Source organism: Mustela erminea, chromosome 10 (genome assembly GCF_009829155.1).
Source record: "Mustela erminea isolate mMusErm1 chromosome 10, mMusErm1.Pri, whole genome shotgun sequence".
In the NCBI taxonomy this organism is placed as follows: Eukaryota; Metazoa; Chordata; class Mammalia; order Carnivora; family Mustelidae; genus Mustela; species Mustela erminea.
In genome coordinates this window covers 102,489,254-102,511,527 of record NC_045623.1, presented here as the reverse complement: position 1 = coordinate 102,511,527, position 22,274 = coordinate 102,489,254, and the positions used below count along the sequence as shown (strand labels likewise).

The 22,274-nt window shown below is 51.2% G+C and overlaps 2 protein-coding genes across 2 annotated transcripts; both read left to right on the top strand.

Moving 5' to 3' along the window:
- Positions 1–1,808: 1,808 nt before the first annotated feature.
- CENPS (centromere protein S) lies at positions 1,809–11,695 on the top strand. Its single transcript, XM_032301556.1, has 5 exons — positions 1,809–2,093; positions 4,584–4,707; positions 5,421–5,454; positions 9,750–9,816; positions 11,443–11,695. Exons 1-5 carry the CDS (start codon positions 1,824–1,826, stop codon positions 11,578–11,580), a joined length of 633 nt encoding a protein of 210 aa, XP_032157447.1. The 5' UTR covers positions 1,809–1,823; the 3' UTR covers positions 11,581–11,695.
- Positions 11,696–16,167: 4,472 nt separating this feature from the next.
- Positions 16,168–17,982, top strand: LOC116566903 (cortistatin-like). The gene is made up of 2 exons (XM_032301557.1): positions 16,168–16,668; positions 17,636–17,982. The coding sequence occupies exons 1-2, from the start codon at positions 16,570–16,572 to the stop codon at positions 17,849–17,851; spliced, it is 315 nt and encodes a 104-aa protein (XP_032157448.1). The 5' UTR covers positions 16,168–16,569; the 3' UTR covers positions 17,852–17,982.
- The last annotated feature ends 4,292 nt before the right edge of the window (positions 17,983–22,274 follow it).

Below are 22,274 nucleotides of genomic sequence, written 5' to 3'. Positions count from 1 at the left end.
TGCGACAGGGGCTGGACTCTGAACCTGAGGTCTGGGCCTAGGGCTGGAGCTCCCCACCTGCTCCCAGCCAACTCCACACCCCGGCCCCGGGGCCCCCTTCTTTCCTGCTGGAGACCAGAGAGTGGGAGCAGGGAGAGCAGGGTGGCTTCCGACGGGCAGAACTGGGCCTGCTAAGGCAGAGGCTGCATGTCAGGGACATCCCATGGTTGACCCTGCATGGCACTGGGGACCATCCCAGAAGACTGGACACTGGGATTCTCTCAGGGAGCAAGAGAGAAGAGGCCGGAGGCACCTGTCACCTCAGATTCAATGGAAATTGATCAGAAGGCCAATTCCTCCAAAAAGAGGTTCTCTGGTCTCAGCCATCTGCACGCTTGTAGGGCTTGGGGGGCACTTCTGTGGAAGAGGAAGACCAGGGGTGGCTGATGGGCTCACCTTTAATTGTAACACACACACACTCGTTGAGAAATGTGGAATACAGGAAAATATGAAGTGAAAATCTGAGTGCCTTTCTCTGCCTTCTCCTCAACTCACTGCTCAGAAGTCAGCTGTGTTTATCACGTGTCCTTCTGGCTCTTTTATTCCTTTCAAGTATCCCACATCTCCATACAGATGCATGTGATCTTTTTTAAAAAAAACAACAAAGTTTATTCGGGTTCATACCCGTCTGTCTGCAAGTTTTCTCTCCCTTAAGGTCATCATTCTATAAACTGACAATTAAAATACGTTAGAGCTTTGTGTTTCTAAGAACCCTTTGTAGATATTTTGAAGAATAAAATCTCTGGGTTCGGCGAATAACCGGCCCTCATAGCTGTGTGTGTCAGATCGCTGTGGGATTTGGCAGAGACGTGGACCGCTTGCAGGTGAGGAGTCAAAGGGAAATCCCTGTGGGATTCTGCCCCGCAACTTCTCCCCTGCCCCCGACTTTCTCCACACACATGGCAAGCGGGGAGGTAGCCCGTGTGTTCTCTCCATTGAGCACACCCCGAGCGCCCTGGTTTTCTTCCTTAGTTCCCGTATTTGTCGGGAAAGGCCGGCGATTTCCTCTGCACTGGGAAGGGGTTGGAAATACCCGCAGCGGCTCTCATCGCTCACGCCCCGCTGTAACCAGGAATGAACACAACCCTAAGCCTTAAGTGTGCGGAGGCCTAAGGACAGTGTCTGCTCCCTAATGACTGCAGCGACACCAGAAAAATATACAACCAGGTCAAAGGCCTTTTAAAAAACTGGGGGCCCTGGGGCGCCAGGTTGGCTCCGGAGGTGGAGCTCCGACTCCTGATTTCAGGGCACGATCTCAGATTCCACGTGGCTCTGTGTCTGCTTTCTCCCTCTCCTTCTGCCCATGTACACGCTCTCTCTCTCTCTCTCTTTAAAATAAATAAGTCATTAAAAAAAAAAAAGTTGGGGGCCCTGGAGCACCTGGCTGGCTCAGCTGGACCAGCATGAAGTCTCTGGGCGCCTAAGTTCGAGCCCTATGTTGAGCAAAGCTTACTTTTTTTCTTTTAAATTGGGGGCCCTAGGACTGCTGATGAGTGACTGAGCCTCTGCTGTGTCACCTACTCATTGACTGCGCTGCCGAACGGGACAGTCATCCAGCAGATATCTGCAGACTGACGTCCTAACGCGGCTGTTGGCGACACAGTTACGGACACGGGGTGGATTCTGCAAGGCCGGCGAAAGTTAGAGCCACACGCCTTTTACAGGGAAGGGTGCCGCCCGGCGACGCTGTCCCTGCACACACGCGTTCTTTCCGACGGCTCGACTAAGCCACCAGCCAGGGACCCAGCCGCGGGGAGCTGGTGGGGGGCGAGCGCGGCGGGGAGATGGCTTTGCGCCGCCGGGCCCCGCCCCCGGACCGCGAAGGAACGTTCCCGGAACGGCCGCCAGAGGGCGCGCGCGGCGCGACGACCTGGAGCTTCGCGCTTTGTCCCCCCGCGCGGCCCGTCGCCCGGCGCCGCGGCGGGAAATACGACGCGCTGCTCCCGGCCACCGCCTCCTTCTGCTCTCGCGCGCCTGCTGGGGTCTGCCCTGCTGTGATGGAGGAGGAGGAAGACGGAGCGGCCGAGGAGCAGCAGCGATTCTCCTACCAACAGGTACGGGAAAGTCGGGTCCCCGCCGGGCTGGGGGAGGACGGCGTCGAGCTTCCGGAGAGGGAAAGCCCCCGAAGCCTCCGCCGCGCGCTCCTGGGGGCGCGTTCCCGGGGGCGGAGAGCGCGCTCCGGCCGCCTGCGCTTGCGCCAGCTGGGCTGCCGCGGGGGTTGCTGGGAGGCGGTCTCCAGGGCAACGCGGGTTGGAGTCGGGCGGAGGGAAGCCGCCTTCTGGCTGGGACAGCCGGGTCGGCCTTCTCAAGACTCGGTGTGCGCCCCGAAAGGGGATCCCGGCGAAGCCCCCCGCGCGGGGCCCGGCTCGTCGCCGTCGGGACGTGCGCGCTCCGACCTGCAGACGCGGGGACGGCGTGCGAGCCCGATGGCCGGCCGGCTCCTTCCCGCGTGGGTCCCAGCCCCGGCCCCGCAGCCCGAGCGGCGCGCGGCTCTGCCCCCGCCCGGCCGAGCGACCGGAACCTCCTCCCAGGGCGGTTGCGGGCAGCGCCAGGAACCAGCGCCCGGCGCGGAGGCCCGAGACCGAACCGCAACGCCCTGAGGAGGTAAAAAGCAAGAACCAGGGCGGCCGCCCCGAAGAGGGTGAACTGAAGAGCCGGGAATGAGCTCAGTGCCCGGGAGCTGTTTGCGCACCGGCTGCCTTTCTCTCGGGAAGCGCACGGTTGCGGGAAAAGTTGCGGACTAGTGCACGCAGCAGCCGCGTGCCTCGAACCCGGAGTCACGCGTTGCTAGCGCTTGGCTGCATTTCCTCCTTGGCTCTTTTTTTCTGAGTCACTGGCGATTTCACTGCGGGTATCTTCACACTTTCCCGTTAAGTTTTAGTACCTTCGTACGCCTCGCCCAGTGACGGGGTGTGCATTTTCGTCCGTGACCTCCAGTACCACACTCAGGCAGTTCACTGTTGGGAAAATCCTCTTGCCCGACGTTCTGTCCGTTCGCACAGTTCCCCAGTTGTCCCGAAGCTGTTTCTCCTACTGGTCTTTTTTCTCTCATCCAGGATCCAGTCAAGGGGCATAACTTGAATTTAGTCATCCTGTCTCTGATCTTCCCTGGAACGGTTCTCCTCCACCTTCTTCGTCTTTTCCTGACGTGGACGGTTTTGAAGAGCCCACTGGTGGTAAAGGTGTCCCGGGAGATCAGCTCTGAGAGCTGGGCTGTCTTCTCCAGTTTTGTATTCTCAGACCCTAGTACAGAGCCTGGCCTCCCGTGGACAGTCGGTGCTCCCTGAAGAAATGAGTAAGGCTGCAGAGATGGGCCGAGCAGGCTGCCGCTCATTCCTCCGCTGTTCTTGGCGCTGGGTGGACAGGAGGGAACGAAACTGTCAGGGTCCTGCCCTTGAGCCATTCAGGATCTAGGGGTTCAGCCTTGAAGTGCAGTGTTGTCTGCATCACTGAAGAAGGCACTTGGCCCGGTCCAGGAACATGCAGAAGGAGGAGGGACAGAAAACTTCTGGAACATTCAGAAGGCTCCCTGTCCTGTTCCTGTAATGACACCCCCACCTGTACATAAAAAAGATGACCAGGGAGGCTTTTTATCCCTCCCAGGGTGATGGCCTCTTTGTCTTCTCCTACCATAGGCCTCAACTTACCTTTTGACATCTGAAACTAAGAAAGGTCATTGCCCTTGCTTATCTCTCTGGCCTTTCCCCGGGGGTCCTGGACCCGTGTTTCTGCAGTTCCTCCTCCTCCGGTCTCAGCTGTGAACACGTGCTAGTAGAATTTATGCTGTTGGGGTTCAACTGCCCCCCCCCCCCGGTCCAGTTCAGTTCTGTCTCTAGCATAGAGAAGGAGCACATCCAGGGGCACAGTAAGTTTGTTGACAGCAGACTGAGATCTTGGCCTGGCTTTGTTTTGCTTCTTTGCTCTTCTGCAAGGGAAAGCTCTGTTCTTGAGTATCTAAAAGGGTTGCTAAGGAACAGTGAGGGTCCTGGTAAGGAACAGGGAAGGCTAGCAAGCCAACAAATCAAAAGAAGGTAGGAGGTGTCCTCATAGGCCTTTCTCAGCATGGTCCTGAGTGTTTGTCCTTTGTCGCATGCGGGCCTGAGGCTGGCAGAGACGCAGCAGAGGGGTGGGATCCTTTCGCATTTCACTACAGTAACTCTTGTCTGGTTTTTCATTGTTTCCGAAACACCTAGCATATGCCTTTGCTCAGTAGGAAAGGGTGCGTGTTTGTGGAATATCTGGGTGAAGTCATGCAGATATTTTGCAAGTGCGAGTCTCACTTTTCTCCCCGCTGACCTGCCATTGTAATTCCTTATCTTTACTTGACCTAAATCATAACCATTAGCAAGGAAGTAATGTTTCTCCAAGTCACACTCCAGAGGGCCTCACTAATTTATTAGTACACTCGAAAAGTCACGCAGCCATTATGGAAAGTGCTGAAGGAATTAGGCTGAGCAGACCCTCTCCTCCGTCTTAATTTTCAGAGACGTGGAGAGCTCTTATCTGCAACCTCACCCATGAAGTATTTTGCTTTTTTGCTTCAGAGGCTGAAAGCAGCTGTCCACTACACTGTTGGTTGTCTCTGCGAGGAGGTCGCATCAGACAGAGAGATGCCTTTCAGCAGACAAACCATCGCAGCGATCTCGGAGCTGACCTTCCGCCAGTGCGGTATGAAGCCAGGGCCATCTTCTCTGTGGATAGAAATCCCCCAAGTAGCTTTGCCCGGGAAAAACGTGTGGCTGGTCCTACCAACAGGTGGAGAACATTACCGTTGGGTACTATTCATGAAACATTCCTTTTCTTGGCTGTAAGATTCAGATGTTTTATGAAAACATCTACTTCTGATACCTAACCACTGGGCATGAATCCTTTTATTTCTTCTGTTTTAAAGTACCTGGAACATTAGTGTAATAGACATGATATTGTAATAGACAATGTAATAGACATTACATTTTTATCTCATCGCTTTATAACATTTTTATATCGCCCATGCCATGTTCATAAGACAGCTGAGCTTATGACCTTGGTATCTGCCCAACATCCAGGGAAATGAATGTCCTCTCAAGCCTTAACTTGTAGCAAAATTTAAAGCTAAGGACTAGTTTCATGGAAGGAGAGGTGTGGCCACAATGACCACAATTATGACAAGGAGGTCATAATGAATAAAATACACAAACCAGGCTAAAGGCTCCCAAGATAGAAAAAGCCAAAACCAGTGAAAAGCTCCTGTCCAGGGATGGGGTGACCCAAAGTGCCTCCTCCCGCCGCGGAAGGGGCTCGATGCATTAGTCACTGTGTTGTGGGAGCTGAGGTTGCACTTTGCCACCTTCCGAAATAAGATTGACATGAAGATCGCTAAAGTACTTCTTTTTCTCTTTCAGAAACTTTTGCCAAAGACCTTGAAATGTTTGCAAGGTGGGTAGAGAGCTTGCGTGTCTGATGTCGTATGTGGTGACGTCCTATTCGCTCTCTCCATCTGCTGGTGCATTTCAGGAGAGCTTTCAGGTTTTGTGTGTGTGTGTGTGTGTGTGTGTGTGTGTGTGGATTTATTGGAAGCTCATCCCTCATCGTGATTCTGCAAGAATAGAACATCTGTTTTAATCACATTCATTCAGACTTGATTTGGCATTTTTGTTTTTAAAATCTCTTCTGAGTACTTTTTGTCAAAGAAGCAGAGTTGTTCAGTTCCTGGTTTAAAAGGAACAAAGAGGGGCACCGGGTGGCTCAGTGGGTTAAAGCCTCTGCCTTCGGCTCAAGTCATGATCCCAGGGTCCTGGGATCAGGCCCACATGGGGCTCTCTGCTTGGCAGGGAGCCTGCTTCCTCCTCTCTTTCTGCCTGCCTCTCCGCCTACTTGTGATCTCTGCCTGTCAAATAAATAAGTAAGTAAGTAAGTAAATAAATAAATAAATAAAAGGAACAAAGAACAGCTCGAGGGGTAGGAGCGCGCAGGGCGTGTGTGTCCCGCAGGGCGCCGTGTGCCCGGTGTGGCAGCGCCCAGCACCCAGCACCCAGCCGCCGGCACCAGCACCCACTGCGCTCAGCCTCAGGTTCGCGGCGTCTGTCACCAAAGAGACACACTCCTTGAGAAGTGGGTGACTTGCTTTTAGTGGGGAACCTTGAGCTTTTACATGTGATTTATGCTCCTCTCTTCAATTAGTATCTCAGGTAATTGAAAACAATCGCAACGAACTGCTTTTACGGAGCAGTTTGAGTGACGGGGCCGCGAAGGGCTAACGCTTTCCAATTTGCTCCCACCTCTGAGGCGGTGCCAGCCTCTCCCGCAGCCCAAGCTTTCACCTTGCTCCTCTCAGCACTTTGTTGCTGGGGTGAGTGTTTTGAATGAATTAAAGCAGTAGGGTCTCAGGGCAGGCTCTAAATCTTTCCTGTCCCTGTGTATAGGAATCCCTAAAAACCGCTCAGCATCGCCAACTTGGCCAAAAGGGGTGAGATAACATTACGGGATACTAAGAGCGCCTGCCATTTCTTCGTTGTAAATTCAGGTGGTGGCTCCTTACGCGACGCCCATTACCTCCCCCACCGTGTCCCCTGCGATTACAATGTGTCACCCCTCTTGCCACGTCTTTCCTTTTTTCGGAAAATACAAATTCTGTTTATTACGAAGGGTGGCACAGAAATGAAACATGTAAGCTCGTGATTATTTGGTTTGAATATAGAGTCGATCAGCACCAAGCTGGGTTTCTACATCTCAGCACCGCTGGCATTTTGGCCTGGCTCATTCCGGGTTGCGGTGGGGCCTGTCCTGCGCATTGGAGCGCGTTTCTGGGCCTCTCCGGCCTCTCCCTGGTAGATGCCAGCAGGAAGCCCCCAGTCACGACTTTACCTGCCTTTTCTGTGTTTGCTGTGGGAAAAGACAACAAGCGTTTTTAGATGCTTCGGTAAAAAATACTAGAAATAAGAATGGAATTGGAAATATTTAGCATTGTAATACATTGAGCTTTCAGGACTCGGTGTTTTATGATTGCATAAAGAGGTTGATTTTCTTTTGCTGGCTGCTTGGTGGGTGGGGGCAGAGGGGTGTGTGTCGCTTGGACTGTAAGCTAGGAAGGGCATCACCTAAGTCAGGGGATCTGTGTAAGGAGGCTGGCTGGTGCTGTTGCCGAAGTGGGAGAGGGAGAGGCTTACTAAGAGATGCCTCCCCTCTGTGTCCTCCAGAGCTGTTCCTGCTCCCCCTGCCCTCTGAACCCTGAGCCAACACAACTGTGGATTTTCTTTGAAGACTTGTCCTTTGTCTATTTTCATAATACTTCAGTTTGCTGTCATATAAAAAAAAAAATCCTGTTTTAAAGTTTATCACAAGGTGGGGGTAAGGGAGCTCCTGGTGGCCCAGTCCGTTAAGCATCTGCCTTTGGCTCAGGGCCTGATCCTGGGGTCCTGGGCTCAAGCCCCGCATCGGGCTCCCTGCTCAGTGGGCGCAGTCTGCTTCCCCTCTGCCTCTCCTCGCTGCTCATGCTCACTGTCTCGCTGGTTCTCTCTCAAATAAATAAATAAAATTTAAAAAAAAATTAAGTTTATCATGGAATAGAATTGATATTCCCAGAAGGTAAGCTTTGTTTATCCTGTGGCTTCGTGTTTTCCCCGAGGCCACTGTCTTCTAGAACTGTGAGTCCTGCAAGGAGTCTGAAGTGCTGTTTCAGGCAGCTGTGTATTAAAGGCTCTTTGTAAGCTGCCTGGGGAGCTAATGGGGATTTATAACATTGTTTCCATGAGGAAAGGGGTTTGAATTTGATACAGTTCACCTGTAAACTATGGAAAATCATTTCCCAATTTAAGTTGCGAATTTCCTTTACTTGGCTTTGAAATCTCCAGTCACCTGATACCGTTAACGGGTTAAAGATGTCACATTTTGAAGAAGATAGATACGAGACAGTAAATAGATTCTAGGAACATTTTGGGAATAGTCTTTAAAACCTGTGTTGCTAAAAGTGTTACATGAAAAACTGCTTTGTAATTTTCCCCCTGGGTAATTTTCTGGAGTCGGTGGTTTGATTTAGAGAGTGTCTGATGTGCGGGCCGCTCTGTTTAGGGAGGCGCTGGCATTAAAGCGGGGTGCAGAGCTGGCACATACCAAGCTGAGTAGCGGAGAGGCTCGGCCTTGTGGTTTCCCAAACACTTCCTTGCGAACAGATCAACGAACCTTACTCTGCAAACAGGTCACTCTGCTGCTTCCTCCTGCTTGTTCCTTTTGTGGCACTTTGCGAAGAGTATGAAAACCAGCAGAGTGGCCCGAGCGTGTGTCTGGGGACCACGCTGTGTCTGTGGCCCCTAACCGCCCCCTCCCCCTCCCGGTATGTCTGTGGCCTGGCCCCCTGCTCTGTGGCGGCTCTGATCTCCCCTCTGACTGTTCCCCTTCTCTGCTGGGCCTTGTGGATGGCTAATTAGAAGTTGTCTCCTGCAGTGGAATCTGTCACCACGGGCAGATGCTGTCAGTCGTGAGGCGAGGACACGGCCACCTGCACATTTAGCGGGATGTGATGGTTTAGTTGAGCCAAATTATGGAGTGTAATTTCTGTAGTTTTATCTTTAACGGAACAAATAGTCAGGAGGACTGTGTTGGCCAGTCTACCGGTCATCGAGGTTACGAAGATGCCTACTTATTCCTGTGCGCAGGTTCTACTTACTTTTGGCGGAAGTAAGAAATGGTGTAATTAGGGGCGCCTGCGTGGCTCAGGTCATGATCCTGGAGTCCTGGGATCGAGTCCCATGTCAGTGTCCCTGCTCGGCGGGGAGTCTGCTTCTCTCTCTCCCTCTGCCCCTTCCCCCTGCTCATGCTCTCTCATTCTCTCTCTCAAGTGAATAAATAAAAACCTTTGAAAAATGGTGTAATTAGAGCAATAAATTATTCACTAGAGCTTATTATCTGAAATTACCTTTTTTTTTTTTTAAAGATTTTATTTATTTTTCAGAGACAGAGGGAGAGAGCGTGAGCGAGCACAGGCAGACAGAGAGGCAGGCAGAGGCAGAGGGAGAAGCAGGCTCCCTGCTGAGCAAGGAGCCCGATGTGGGACTCGATCCCAGGACCCTGGGATCATGACCCGAGCCGAAGGCAGCTGCCTAACCAACTGAGCCACCCAGGCGTCCCTGAAATTACCTTTTAAAGCAAAGTTAAGAGGCCCGGAATGAGAATTCGAGTCCGAGTTGTGAGCAAGACACCGTCCTCAGTTGAAAGGACGTTCTTCGTTCTAGCTCGGCTGGGTCTTGCTGGGAGGTGTGGTGTGGGGGGACGTTTGCCTGAGTTGCTTCCTGTCATTCAGCCCTCGGAGAAGAGCTTCGGGGTCTTGGGATCTTTGTTCTTCTGCTTCACATCGGTTTAAGCAGAGGCGATCTTTGTGCCGTGAGGTGCGGTGCCACTTTCTCTTTCCGCTAAAGGCGTGCGCAGACGTGCCGCGTGCGCTTCCTGCGGTGTTCCGTGGGGCCGCTGTGCCCAAGCAAGTGCCCACTCGCGCCCCCGTGGCCTCGGGTGGAGGACGACGGATGGGCTGCTGCTTCCTTGGTCTCTTTATTTAATTAGTGTCTTGGCGAAGTCACTCTGCTCATTTTTATGTCATTGTTGCTTAATGAATTTAATCTAAAAAGATGAGCTACTTAGAGATCCTTGCTAGTTTGGAGTCTGACCATGAACTTTTGGGTTTCATCAAAACTCGAAGTGATACTAAACATTTGGGTGAATTGTTCCTGCCCTTTCTACAGACATGCGAAAAGAAGCACAATTAACACCGAAGATGTGAAGCTCTTAGCCAGGAGGAGTAATTCACTGGTGAGAGATGGATTTCTTTCCTCACTCCCCTTTCCCATCAGAATACATTATTCCCAATTAATCACTTCCAGCCATGAAGCGATTCCCCAGGGCACCTTGCATTAAAAACGAGAGACGGTTGAACCATTCAGACCCGCCCGCAATTTATAGTCTCTCTTTCATTATGATGGATCTTGCTAAGCCAATTTGAAATTTTCTAATCAGCACTCTCTAGATTTCATAATTTGCCTTTTTCGTAATATCTCAAAACTTTGGCCCTGTGTTTCATTCAGCGCACGGTGTCAGAGACAGGCCACAGGCTAGAGCGTGTGGGAGAGTTGTGCTGCGTCGCCCACAGCTCTGATGGCCGGGTATGGAGGAAGGGTCCGCACAGCCAGAATGGGCAGAAAACTGAGCAGGTTTCTATCTCTCCAGAGAAATCTAGACGTCGTCTTGGCCACACCCTCATTTTCCAGCTGATGCTGTGATCATCCCTGGCCAGTGGCCGCGACCCGGGCCAGACCCAGGGCAGCCGAGGTTTTCTGACTTTGTCTAATCCTGGCAGTGAGGATCCGTTCCCTTCCCCGTCATGAGAGCGCCGCCAGGGCAAACCTTTGTCTCTCCTCTGCTTCCATCTGCAGTGCCCAGAATAGGGCCTGGCATACAGCAGGAGCTCAATCAGTAGTTGCGTAACAGTTGACCAGGGGGCTTTTGTAGGTATTATTTTACATGTATTATTTAAACCTCATAACCACCCCCTGAGGACTTTTCATAACATAATTTATTAGCCCGATTTTGTGGAGTTCCAGAACCTTGCAGAGCTAAACCCGGAGCTCTCGGGTGGGTAGCCGAACCCAGACGGTCTAGCCCAGAATCTGGTGCTGCTTCCATTGGGCTCTTTTTTCTAATACCCTCTCTCCAAAGTAGAAGTCAAGGTTAAGGATGATGTGATTTCTAAGGAAAACAGCTAAGGTGGCAGGCGGTGCTGTGTGTCCTCAGGGAAGATACTTCACTCTCTCCAGCCGTTCTGTGCGGGTCACGGCTGGTAGCTGGCCAGCTTCGGTGAGCCGGGTCTGCCTTTTGCAAAGGAATGGGCAGTGCCAGTCATCTTAGAATATTAGCTGGGAAGTTACCTGTGTGTTGGACATATGTTTACTTCCAAATACTGTTTCTATTTTGGGCTTTTAATTTTTTTTTTCATGACAGAGTTGTGGAGTTGGTAAAATTTACACAGTTTCGTAAAATTCTCCCCGATGGCCGGGACTGGAGTATTTCCCTCCAGCTGCTCCGCGATGCTAGCTGGATGCGCTGAGGGCGTGTGGATGGTCCTGGGGCTTGGCAGTATACGTAGGCCAGGCATGCCTTCTGCTCGCCCCACATTTTAATTCTTCCGGGCACTCGAGGAGCTCCTGCCTGTTGGGTAGCAGCGTGGGCAGCTGTCGCTTAATGTCTGGAGTTGACTGCTGCTTCCAGAAACAAATTGGAAGTTCTGTTTCACTCTGAGGAATGTAACCCAGGGTTTTCCACCCGAATTCTTTGGATAGGGGTGGTTAGGAGGGGTGAGACTCCCTTCCCCTCTCCTAGGCTTATACAGTGGCTTCACAACCAGCCAAAATGTAATTCTTTAATTTTTTTTTTTTTTGGCAGCTAAAATACATCACAGAGAAAAACGAAGAGCTCACTCAGTTTAACACAGAACAAAAAACAAAGAAGAAGAAGAAGCTAGAGGATGACAACACAAAATCAGTGGGTGCGGCCGCAGCTGCCGGCAAGGACGATTCTTGACCCTGTGGCCACCGGCAGACACGGCCTCCAGCAGGGGGTGCAGCAGGGAGCAGCGCTGCCACAAAGGGATTTTCGAAGGGATCAGTAGAGATTAAAATAAAAGGCTAAGAGGCTTTCTGGGCTGGCTCTCTGAGTCATTGGCTGCAAAAGCTAGTGTCCAAGTGGGAGACGCTCGAGCGGAAGGCTCCGTGTGTCCCCCCCGTGCCAGCACAGGGGCCCAAGTGGTCACTGGCGTCGTCCATCAAGTGGTGGCCACAGTGCCATGTGCTCGACTTTTTCAAGCAAACATCTTCTTTATTCTTTATTCAAACTTATCCTTAAAGCTGTTTTGTTAGTTCCGTCGCTCGCCGGTGTGGTATTTAAGCCTGCATCACGTGTGACCAGGAGGTAAATGGGACTTTCACAGGTGCACGTTTGGAAAATGTCCATTTTTAAAGGTGATTTTTCTCCAGAAACAGCTTATGCCACTTTTCTCTGGCCATCTTGTAGTTTAACTGTGGTTCTATGGGGCGAAGACTTTGCTTGAGAGGAAAACCTCCATTCGCCAACACTTCTATGTGTGGCGCTCTGGTTCGGTCTGTGAGGGCCGGAGCTTGCAGTCTTGCTGTCTCCTCTGCGGGGTGTCAGGGGCGCCCAGGGCATGCCCGTGCCTGCTGGGGCAGGAGGGATAAGGAATGGGACTGCATTCGGGAGCCTTCTCTGGGCTAGGCTTCCCCGGGGCTCCGCATAGCACCTCCGTGCTCCCTCACAGCCTTACGGGGTGGGTCTGATTCTCCCCACTTTACTGATGTGCACACTGAGGCTTGAAGAGGTGGGCGCGCTGCCCAGGTCTGCTGACTGGTCGAGACAGTATTCACCCTGGGGGGTGCTCACGCCCAAGGAGGGGGCGAGAGAACAGGACAGGTGTTCTGGATAGAACAGATACAGATCAGCAAAAGACACCCCACAACAGTTGGCTCTCGAGGGGACACATAAGCTGTGGGCACAGGAGGGCCCCGAACACAATCTTCACAGTCACACTGTGTCAAGTGTCACACCGGGTGAGAGAAGGGAATCCTAAAGCTTCTGTCCTGAACGTCCTGCTCCCGCCGAGATCCGGATGGCGCAGCTTCCTTGCCGGGTTGGCTCTGTACGTCCGCATCAGGCGACGCGGGCAGCCTGACGCGGCCAGACACGGCAGACTTGCCGCAGGGCCACAGACAGGGATGGACCTCCGGGTCTCGCGACTCCAGTGGCGGTGTGACTCCCTGTAGCCCTGTCTTCTCATCCGCGAGATAGGGCGTGCGTGACAGAGGGAATGAGGAGGGCCGCTGTTGGGGGTCTCGTTTTGATGGCTTCCATAGCTCTCTGAACTCCGCATCCACGGGACTGGAAGTGGAGAACTCTGGGTGCCATGGGGGTCCCGTGTCTGGTTACAGGGCGGGGGGGAGCGGATGGCGGGGGGGACCCTGGCCCTGGCCTGGGTACGTCGGTGAAGTTTTCTAGCCAGGTCGGAAATTCGACTTGATGTTCATGTTATCTTTTGGTGTATTTGCACATTTATGTATGATGATGTTTTTGAAGATTTCATTTATTTGAGAGAGAGAGAGAGAGAGAGCGCGCGCGCACATAAGGGGAGGGGAGGGGAGGAGAGGGAGGGGCAAACTCCCCGAGGAGCTGGGAGCCCGATGTGGGGCTCGATCCCAGCACACCCCAGATCATGACCTGAGCTGAAGGGAGATGCTTCACCCACTGAGTCCCCCTCATGTCCTGTTTATACTTCAGATGAGAAGGCTTACAACGCGTTTTTCATGGCTTGTAGCACAGGAGGGGTCAGGCTCTGCGAGGAAGAGCCGACTCCCTTTCCTGGGTTCTCTGAAGCGGCCTCCCCCCTGCCCCCATATGCTCCACGTGGGGTTTCGCTCACTCTGGAATGTCCATAGTGATCATTCTGTGTGATTCCGTCTTTGGGGACAGATGGCAGAATGGACTTATGGAGGGCCCTGCCTCTGCGGGCTGGCTTCCTCAGAGTCCTAGAAGCTCCCCTAAACTTGAACCTATTAACCCTTTACCAGGCGATGAACCAGATAAGGAAGTGGGTGTCTTTGGAAGGAATGTGTCCTGGTCACATAGATGGGGGCAACTTCCGTTTATAATACTTGCTGTCTTCTTGTTAGACCAGTTTTCTTGAAGCACTTGAAATAAAGGGCCGCTGGTGACGTGTTATTACTGAAATTCAGCGGAGTCCGGGAACTGAAAGCCTCCCTTTCTGCACACAGCGGCAGCTGGAATGCGCCGGGAGAGGTCTGCGCGGGCTCAAGCACAGCCGAGGCTTTAAAACCTGTAAGGTCCAGGGGCTCCTGGGTGGCTCAGTGGTTTAAGCCTCTGCCTTCAGCTCAGATCATGATCCCAGGATCTTGGGATGGAGCCCCGCATCAGGATCTCTGCTCAGTGGGGAGCCTGCTTCCTCCTCTCTCTCTGCCTACTTGTGATCTGTCAAATAAATAAATAAAATCTTTAAATAAAAAATAATAAAACCTGTAAGGCACAGAAAACCTCCACTGGGACATGTTTCTTCCTTTACTGAACTGTGGAATTTCTTTTTTTTTTTTTTAATTTATTTATTTGACAGATAGAGATCACAAGTAGGCAGAGAGGCAGGCAGAGAGAGAGGAGGAAGCAGGCTCCCCGCTGAGCAGAGAGCCCGATGCGGGGCTCGATCCCAGGACTCTGGCATCATGACCTGAGCCGAAAGAAGAGGCTTTAACCCACTGAGCCACCCAGGCGCCCCTGAACTGTGGAATTTCTAAAGAGCCCCTCGGGGTCCTTTAGTCCAGGTTCCCCACCACCTGGGAACTCCGGCAACATTCTCCAGGGACAAGAGCCCTTCTGGTGACAGGACGCTCGCTCTTAGGTTTCTTCTGTACTTAAGAGAAAAATTCCACCCTCAAACTTTCTCGGTTCCATTTGGACCTTTAGAAGGAGCACTCTTGTTTAAAATAATTCAGGACTGAGCTCCTTCTAATCAGAAGTTCCCTTTTGACATCTTTCCAGGAACATGTTCTTGCCTAAAACCTTAGGTTATCAGCTTCCGGAGGGCAGGCTCTGGGCCGGAGAGGTGAGGTTGGGCGCCTTGTGCAGTGTGGGGCTCGCGGCAGGCACCCAGGATACCCGGACCCCGGCGTGTAAGATGTGCTGGTGGAGTAAGTGGGAGCGCTTGGGTTGCTCGGCTCTTGTCGGGGGGGGGGGACTCCCACGTGGAGAAGGATGGAGGATGTCGTCCTCTTAGCGCTGCCCGATGTCCGTGCCTCTTGTGGGCTCCGCGTGGGCTGGGGTCTTCACAGGCGGGACAGTTGTTGGTCCTCACAACAGCTCTCTGAGGAGGTAAGAAGGTACTGTCTTTTTGTAGCCCCATTTTACAGATAAGGCAACAGGCCACAGAGAGGCCAGGAGCCAAACCTTCAGCCCTCTCCTCGAAGGACCAAGACCGGTGGCCGCTGGCTTAAAGGCAGCCCGTAATGAGAGGGCACGTGGCCTTCCTCCCCCCGTGGCACCCACCCTCCCCGGCACACTCCCATCGCGCTGGAGCCGTGCTTCCGTTCGTGGGCTGTGGGTGCTACCCCCTGGCTAGGCTCTCCCGGCCCCTCTGGCGTGGGCGGCGTGGGTCCTGCGCAGTTCTGTGGATGCGTGCCAGGTGCTCAGAGTGTCCAAGAAGTCCGTCCAGTAAATTCGGCAAGAGGAAGCAGGCTGAGCTGCTGTGAATTTCTCATCTGTAAAATCTCTCCATCTGGGGGACACCCGGCAGCCTTAGTCAGTAGAGGAAGGGATCCTTGATCTCACGGTCATGAGTTCAAGTCCCATGCTGGGCATGGAATCTATTGAATTAAAAAAAATCTCAATTTTTAATACCATTTGTGGGAATTTTCTTAGGCAAAAAAACCACATTATTTTCGTATGGAAAGAAAGGACCAAGCAGCCTGTGGTGATGACCCACGACTCCTTGGGCCACGCCCATTTGGCCTAGAGTTGCCACAAGCCCCTGCAGAGCTGGGCTTGAAGATGGAAATTTCCCGGGGGGCAGGGGTGTGAACCAGGACTCTGGAAAACTGAGAGGGTCCGTCCGTCTTCACTTTTGGAGAGAGCCGTCCCCTCGGTGGCTTCACTCTTCCACTTGGAACCTGGCTGTGGCTGCTGGCCCGTGTGGCAGGTCTGTGGCCAGTGACTCAGTTTACCAGCTGTCTCAGTTGGATGAAGACAGTCTGTGCATTTGCCTGTGGAATTCTCAAACCGGGGCCAGGGAAGGGGAAGTCCCCGCAGGCGGCGCAGAGGAGGACTCCATGCTCTGGCCTTCCCGGGAGAGCCGGTCAAGTGCAGGGCATCGAGTCGGAAGTAGCAGGTCCCTCCGGGGCAGGCCCCCGCACTCCGGCACCTGCTGCCCTCGCGTCTGGGTTTGCAGCCTCCCTGCCTGCGGTTGGGGACAACCGCCGGGTGCTCCGAGCACCTCCCTGCACCCCCGCAGGCCCCCTCCTCTCGTCGGCCCACGGCGGATCCTGTCACACCTCACGTGGGCGGAATTTCGGCTCCTCGGCTCCTCAGCCGCGGCTGATTTTCTATTGTGTGAAATCACTTGGCTTTGTGCTCCCGCTTCCTGCCGCCGGCGCGCGTGGTCGCGAGGAAGCGGGGCCGCGGGGGGCCAGCGCACGTGTCCCGCCAAGTCAGCAGCTCCGCTCCCAACTGGCGCCACCGTCGGCGGCTTTAATGAAGGGGTTAACTCTGTTCCAAAAGTGCTTTTATGGACTGATGGCTTCGGCAGGTGCGTCACTGCCTGAGTGTGAGGGAAGCGGGGGCACAGGCTTTTGACAGGCACAGAGACCCGAAACACAGCTGCAGGTGGAGCTTAATTAAAATGCCCCCCCCCCCCGCACCCCACCCCTCCACGAGACCCAAGTGCACAAAACACCAACTTCAGGGCTGCCCAAGAGGAGCGGCCCCAGAGCTTCAGCCCTCAGAATGCCGCCACCTCTCTGCTTGCTGCTGCTGCTGCTGTCGGGGGCCACAGCCCCGGCGGCCCTGCCCCTGGTAGGTGGCCTCAAGGGACACGACGACCAGGTGAGAAGCGCGACGGGCAGGTGAGCCCGCTTTCTGGGCGGCTCGTTCCTTGGCCTCCTTGGATCGCCCCCGTCTCCAGGGCCGAGTGTGTGTAGGACAGTCAGCAGGCAGGGCTGACCCTTGCCGTGTGCCCTTCAGCTGTCCCCGGGGCCCGGGATGTCCCCTCTTAGACCACGGGTTCTCGTTTACCTTCGGAGGTCCCAGCAACCTGCAGAGAGCTCAGACACTCAAGGGGACCCTCCCTGCCGGGCCATCTCCGTCGCGTCATCTTTGAAACGGCCCGCATTATTCACACATGCTTCTAGAATCTTAATTTATAGGTATGGGACTCTTCTCACTGGCTCAGATTCATTGACATCATTACAGTTTCTGTTGTGAGAATTCGTGACTTTGTAAGGTGATTTATTTTTCTCTCTTTTTTCCCCCCCATTTTGAAAAAGTTCCAAGAAAGAGTACATAAAGTTGGCCATTAAAAATGGATTTTTCTCTAAAATTACCAGATGAGTTTCAGACAAGTCATTTATCATCAGGTTACTCCTAGAAGCTTTCTAAGGAATTTGAAAGAGGGGAATATCACGTCTCAATCTGATCTGTCTCAAAGAGTAATTTGTGGACATCCAGGAGTCAGACCGGGCTTGGTGGCGGTCTTGGCGGCGGGGAAAATGATAGATTTCCTGACCTCTTCTAATGAAGGACCTCGGCCAAGATTATGGGCCAAACAAGCCATTTGTTTTCTTTGAAAATTCTTAACTTTTCCTTCTCTAATTAGAACTATTTCATTAAAGTGTTCTCTTGAGTTCTTCATCCTTTATTTTTTAACTTTCTCATCCTTTAAATGGAAATGTGATTTATTCTTTTGAAACATCTTTTTTTTTTTTTAAAGGAAGGAATTATGGATCTTTTAATGCTGGCTGAACCAGATGGTTGATTATTTTTCTTTCCTTTGTTCTCTGCTTCTTTTTAAAAGCATCTGCTGGAAGGGATGGAAATGAAGAAAAACAGCCTCTTGACTTTCCTGTCTGGGTGGTACCAGTGGGTGTCCCAGGCGGGTGCAGCTCCCTTCACAGGAGGGGGAGTCGGGGAGGCGGCCAAGCGACAGGAGGTCCCACCCCCTCAGTGGTCACTGCGGGAGAAGACACCCTGCAAGGATTTCTTCTGGAAGACCTTCTCCTCCTGCAAATAAAACTCCACCCCCGATCGCTCACGCAAAGGAGTGTAACGAACCATCTGAATAAAATGTATTAACAGCTGTGATCTTTCTTCTACTTCCCGAGTAGTATGAAAAGTTTTATTTATTTATTTATATCTTAAAATATTTTATTTTTAGGGGCACCTGGGTGGCTCAGTGGGTTAAAACCTCTGCCTTCGGCTCAGGTCATGATCTCAGGGTCCTGGGATCGAGCCCCGCATCGGGCTCCCTGCTTGGCGGGGAGCCTGCTTTCCTCTCTCTCTCTGTGCCTGCCTCTCTGCCTACTTGTGATCTCTGTCAAAAAAATAAAAATCTTTAAAAAATGTATTTTATTTTTAGTAATTGCCACACCCAACGTTAGGCTTGAACTCAGAACTCCCAAGATCAAGAGTCCTGTGCTCCACTGACTGATCCAGGAGGGCGCTCCCCAAAGTGAACATTTTGATAAAGATTTTCATGTTTTCTGCTGTAGGGGACCCACTGGGCTTTCTTTCCACCTTCGTTATGTGCTTGGAAGGTCTTCCTTTTTCTCCCTTCCTTTGATTTAAAACAGCTAAAGGTGACATATTTAGGAATCCAGAATGACATCTTACTCAGTTTGTTTTCATAGAAATTGTCTAATTTTAAAAAATATTTCCCTCATATTACAGGCAAATTTTTAACATTGTGCTCCAAGGGCAAAATAATTACTTCTTGTGTTTCGGCAAAAACCAATTTAAAAACAAATGTCATGCTCTCAAGCATGATCTCCTGTTCACATACTTAGAAGAAGAGTTCCATTCAAACCTGCTCTGATAAAATACCCACACTGGTTTTCATTAGCAACTTAATTTTAATTTGTTACAGTTCTTTCATGGATCAGAGCTTCTACATTTGCGTCTTGAAGAATGAAGTCTGTTTGTTCCAAGGCCTTATTTCAAACCAAATACACAGCAGGGCTGCTGTCTGGCCTGATTGCCTCAACTTCTAATTCCAGACTATCAGGATCACAGGGTCCAGGCTTTGCTCCGTGACAGATGCATACATGTATTTTTTTTTTAATATATTTATTTATGTAAGACAGAGCGGACACACAAGCGGGAGGAGCGGCAGGCAGAGGGAGAAGCACAGAGCAGGGAGCTCGATGCGAGACTTGATCCCAGGACCCCGGGATCATGACCTGAGCCGAAGGCAGACGCTTCACCGACTGAGCCCCCCAGATTCATATATGTATTGATATCGTTACATGCATAATTGTGATATTTTCCCGATCCTCAGTAATTTCCACAGAAGGGACAATGAGTGATGGCTACACAGGAGGGGGGTTTCTTTTTCTGTGATATGAGGCCGAGCAGCTGTCAAACCGCACGCGGACTGGGATTTGGGGCTGGTCCAGTGAAATGATGGGTGAACAAGTCAGTTTCTAAACCCCCAATCAGGTCTTTATTCTCCCCATAGCCCCAACGTCCTTGCTTGATTCTGTGTATCGTTTATGGCTCTTGAATGACAGACTCTAACGGAAACTTCCAGGATGATGGTATTTAGATGCTAAACTTTGAAGCTACGTGGAGTTACGGGAAGTTTCTGGGGGTCTGACATGAGGAAGCTTGGCAAAGGCTGGCTGGAGGAGCATCGTCATCGTCTTTTCTCTGGACACCAGGGGAGCAGGCGTGGAGAAGGACTGCTGACCGTTCCGTTCTGTTTTCTGCGGCGCTGAGCTCGTGTTCATAATTAGGAGCTGAGTAAAGTATAATGTGTTCGAGGAGCCTTAATAGCACCCGCACTTCCAAACACAGCAGCTTTAAAAGACCGGTAATTGGGTCAGTGCCCTGGTGCAGGATGCCGGCCTGAAGGGCCAGCTAACCTTCAGAACTTGGTCTTTTAAGATTTTTCTAGAAGAAATAGCCTGCTCATTGTTTTTCAGTTTCAACTGGGGTCATACGTACAGAGTCCTTAGGATTGGGGACTTTTAACTTTGAACTAAGTAATATCTGAAGGATAATGAGGCTATGTTAATGAGACTGGCAGGACATCTGTCAAGTCTAAGCTTACCTTATTTGGTTCCGGGGCTTAATAAAACGTTAACTGGCCGCAACTGCATGGTAGGCTAGATTCATATGCTCGTGATGAATACATTAGGGTGAAGTGGGTATATTAGGGCAACTTTCTACCATCAGGTTTCGCGTAGACTTTTCTCGAAGTATACCTTTGTGTAGCTCCACACGGACAAGTATGTAGATGTGGTCGTCGGCACCTGGACAGCTTGTAATTCGTTCTTGCGTGCTTCTTTTTTTAAAAACTTGTTATTTGAGAGAGAGAAGGGGTTAAGGGCAGAGGGGGAGAGAGAGAATCTCAAGCAGACTCCATGCTGTGGGCAGAGCCCAATGCGGGGCTCGATCCCACGACCCTGAGATCATATCATGGGCTGAAATCAAGAGTCATACGTTCAACTGACGAAGCCACCCAGGCGCCCCTCTTGCATTTATTTCTAATATTTGGCACCAGAATGGATCCTTAACTGCTGAGAAAGAATTCAGTGTGACACGAACACTCGACAGAAATCCTTCCTAGTAGCCCTACTTCAGGACTGATGGCAAACCATGCTAGGCTTTAGGAAACTCAGACCAATAGGCTCATGGGAGACACTTAAAAAACTTGATGTAGTAGCACCTGCTGAAGGGATCACCCACACCCTAATACCAGCTTCTTCAGTAGCGCTATGGGTTCCATTTTTAAAAAGTTTATTTCAATAACCTCTACAGCTAGTGTGGGGCTCAAACTCTTGAGATCAAGAGTCGCACCTTCTGCCAACTGAGCCAGCCGGGAGCCTCTGGGTTCCATTTTGAACAAATCAGAAGAGGAAGAGTTAGGTAGGTTTTAAAAAGAAGGAAAATTTCAGTTTCTAGATGAGAAAGGAAGAGGCAACGGGCAGCTGGGCTACCATTTCTAGCTTGTCGTAACACTAATAAAAGTAACACTGATTTATCTTTTCCACTTATAATTAGTTAAGGGATCAAAAATACAGTGCTTGTCTTGTTAAAATAATGGTAAACTGGAGGAAAAGCTACATTTTGGTGATAGTTCTTAGACAACTGTTGGGAAATGCTGAGGAAAATCCACTATCTGTCCATTAACCTGTTGGTTCATTTCCTCGTAATTGCAAAGTGTGCTCTTTTTTTTTTTTTTTAAAGATTTTATTTATTTATTTGACACACACAGAGAGAGAAATCACAAGCAGACAGAGAGGCAGGCAGAGAGAGGGGGAAGAAGGCTCCCTGCCGAGCAGAGAGCCTGATATAGGACTCAATCCCAGGACCCTGAGATCATGACCTGAGCCGAAGGCAGAGACTTAACCCACCGAGCCACCCGGGCGCCCAAGTGTGCTCTTCTTAAAAAAAAGATTTTATTTTTGAGTAATCCCTACAACCTGCATGGGGCTTGAACTCACAACCCTGAGGTCCAGAGTAACATGTTCTATACTGACAGAGCCAGCTGGGCACCCCTACAAAGTGTGTTCTGATTTAGTTTGAGCAAACAGTGAACTCTGAGGTTCTGCAATCCGAAAATTCAGTGCATTTCCTGGGAATGAGTCTATCCCCGTCATTGGAAGCCTTCCAGTGGGACGGAGGACCCCACCGTCAGAGGACTCACGCAGTGGCTGGATGTTGAGAAATACCACTTATAAAGTCCTTAAAAACTTCACGTAATGCAAGACACAGCAAGTGGGCGCCTGGGTGACTCAGACCCTTAAGCATCTGCCTTCAGCTCAGGTCGTGATCCCAGAGTCCTGGGATCGAGTCCCATATCGGGTTTCCTGATCAGTGGGGAGCCTGCGTCTCCCTCTGCTCCTCCCCACACTCGCGCTTGCTCGCTCTCTCTCTCTCACACAAAAATAAATGGATAAAATCTTTAAAAAAAGAAAAAAAGAAAAAAAGACACAGCAAGATATTTTAAGGCAAAACCCTACAAATATAATAGAATGGAGGAAAAACCCTGAAGCGCCCCCCCCAAAAAAGAACAAAAGAAAAAATTGAGTGGATGGCTAAGAAATAAAAGAGCTAAACAATCTGGTTAGTAAAGGCACATTAATCATTTTTGTAATTAATGAAGGTTTTCTTTTCCCAGACTGCTATTATTTTATCCCTTTCTCTCTGGAAAATGAAAAACCCATTAGTTTTTTTTCCCTTTTGCTTTTCCCCAGAAATTAAAGGTTGGTAAGTGGTAATTAGCACAGCTCCTGTCAAAGCCAATTGCCTAATGGGGACCGACATTTGACTTGAGCTGAAAGAATGGAATACGGCTAATGCAGAGTTCAGTAGTCCCGGCTGCTTCCTCTGACGTTCTTTTCTCCCACCGTAGGAACAGGCTGCCCCGCTCGCTCTCTCCTATTTTTAGACATATTGCTGGCTGCTACGTTTCTATTTTAGAAGGCCTGGAG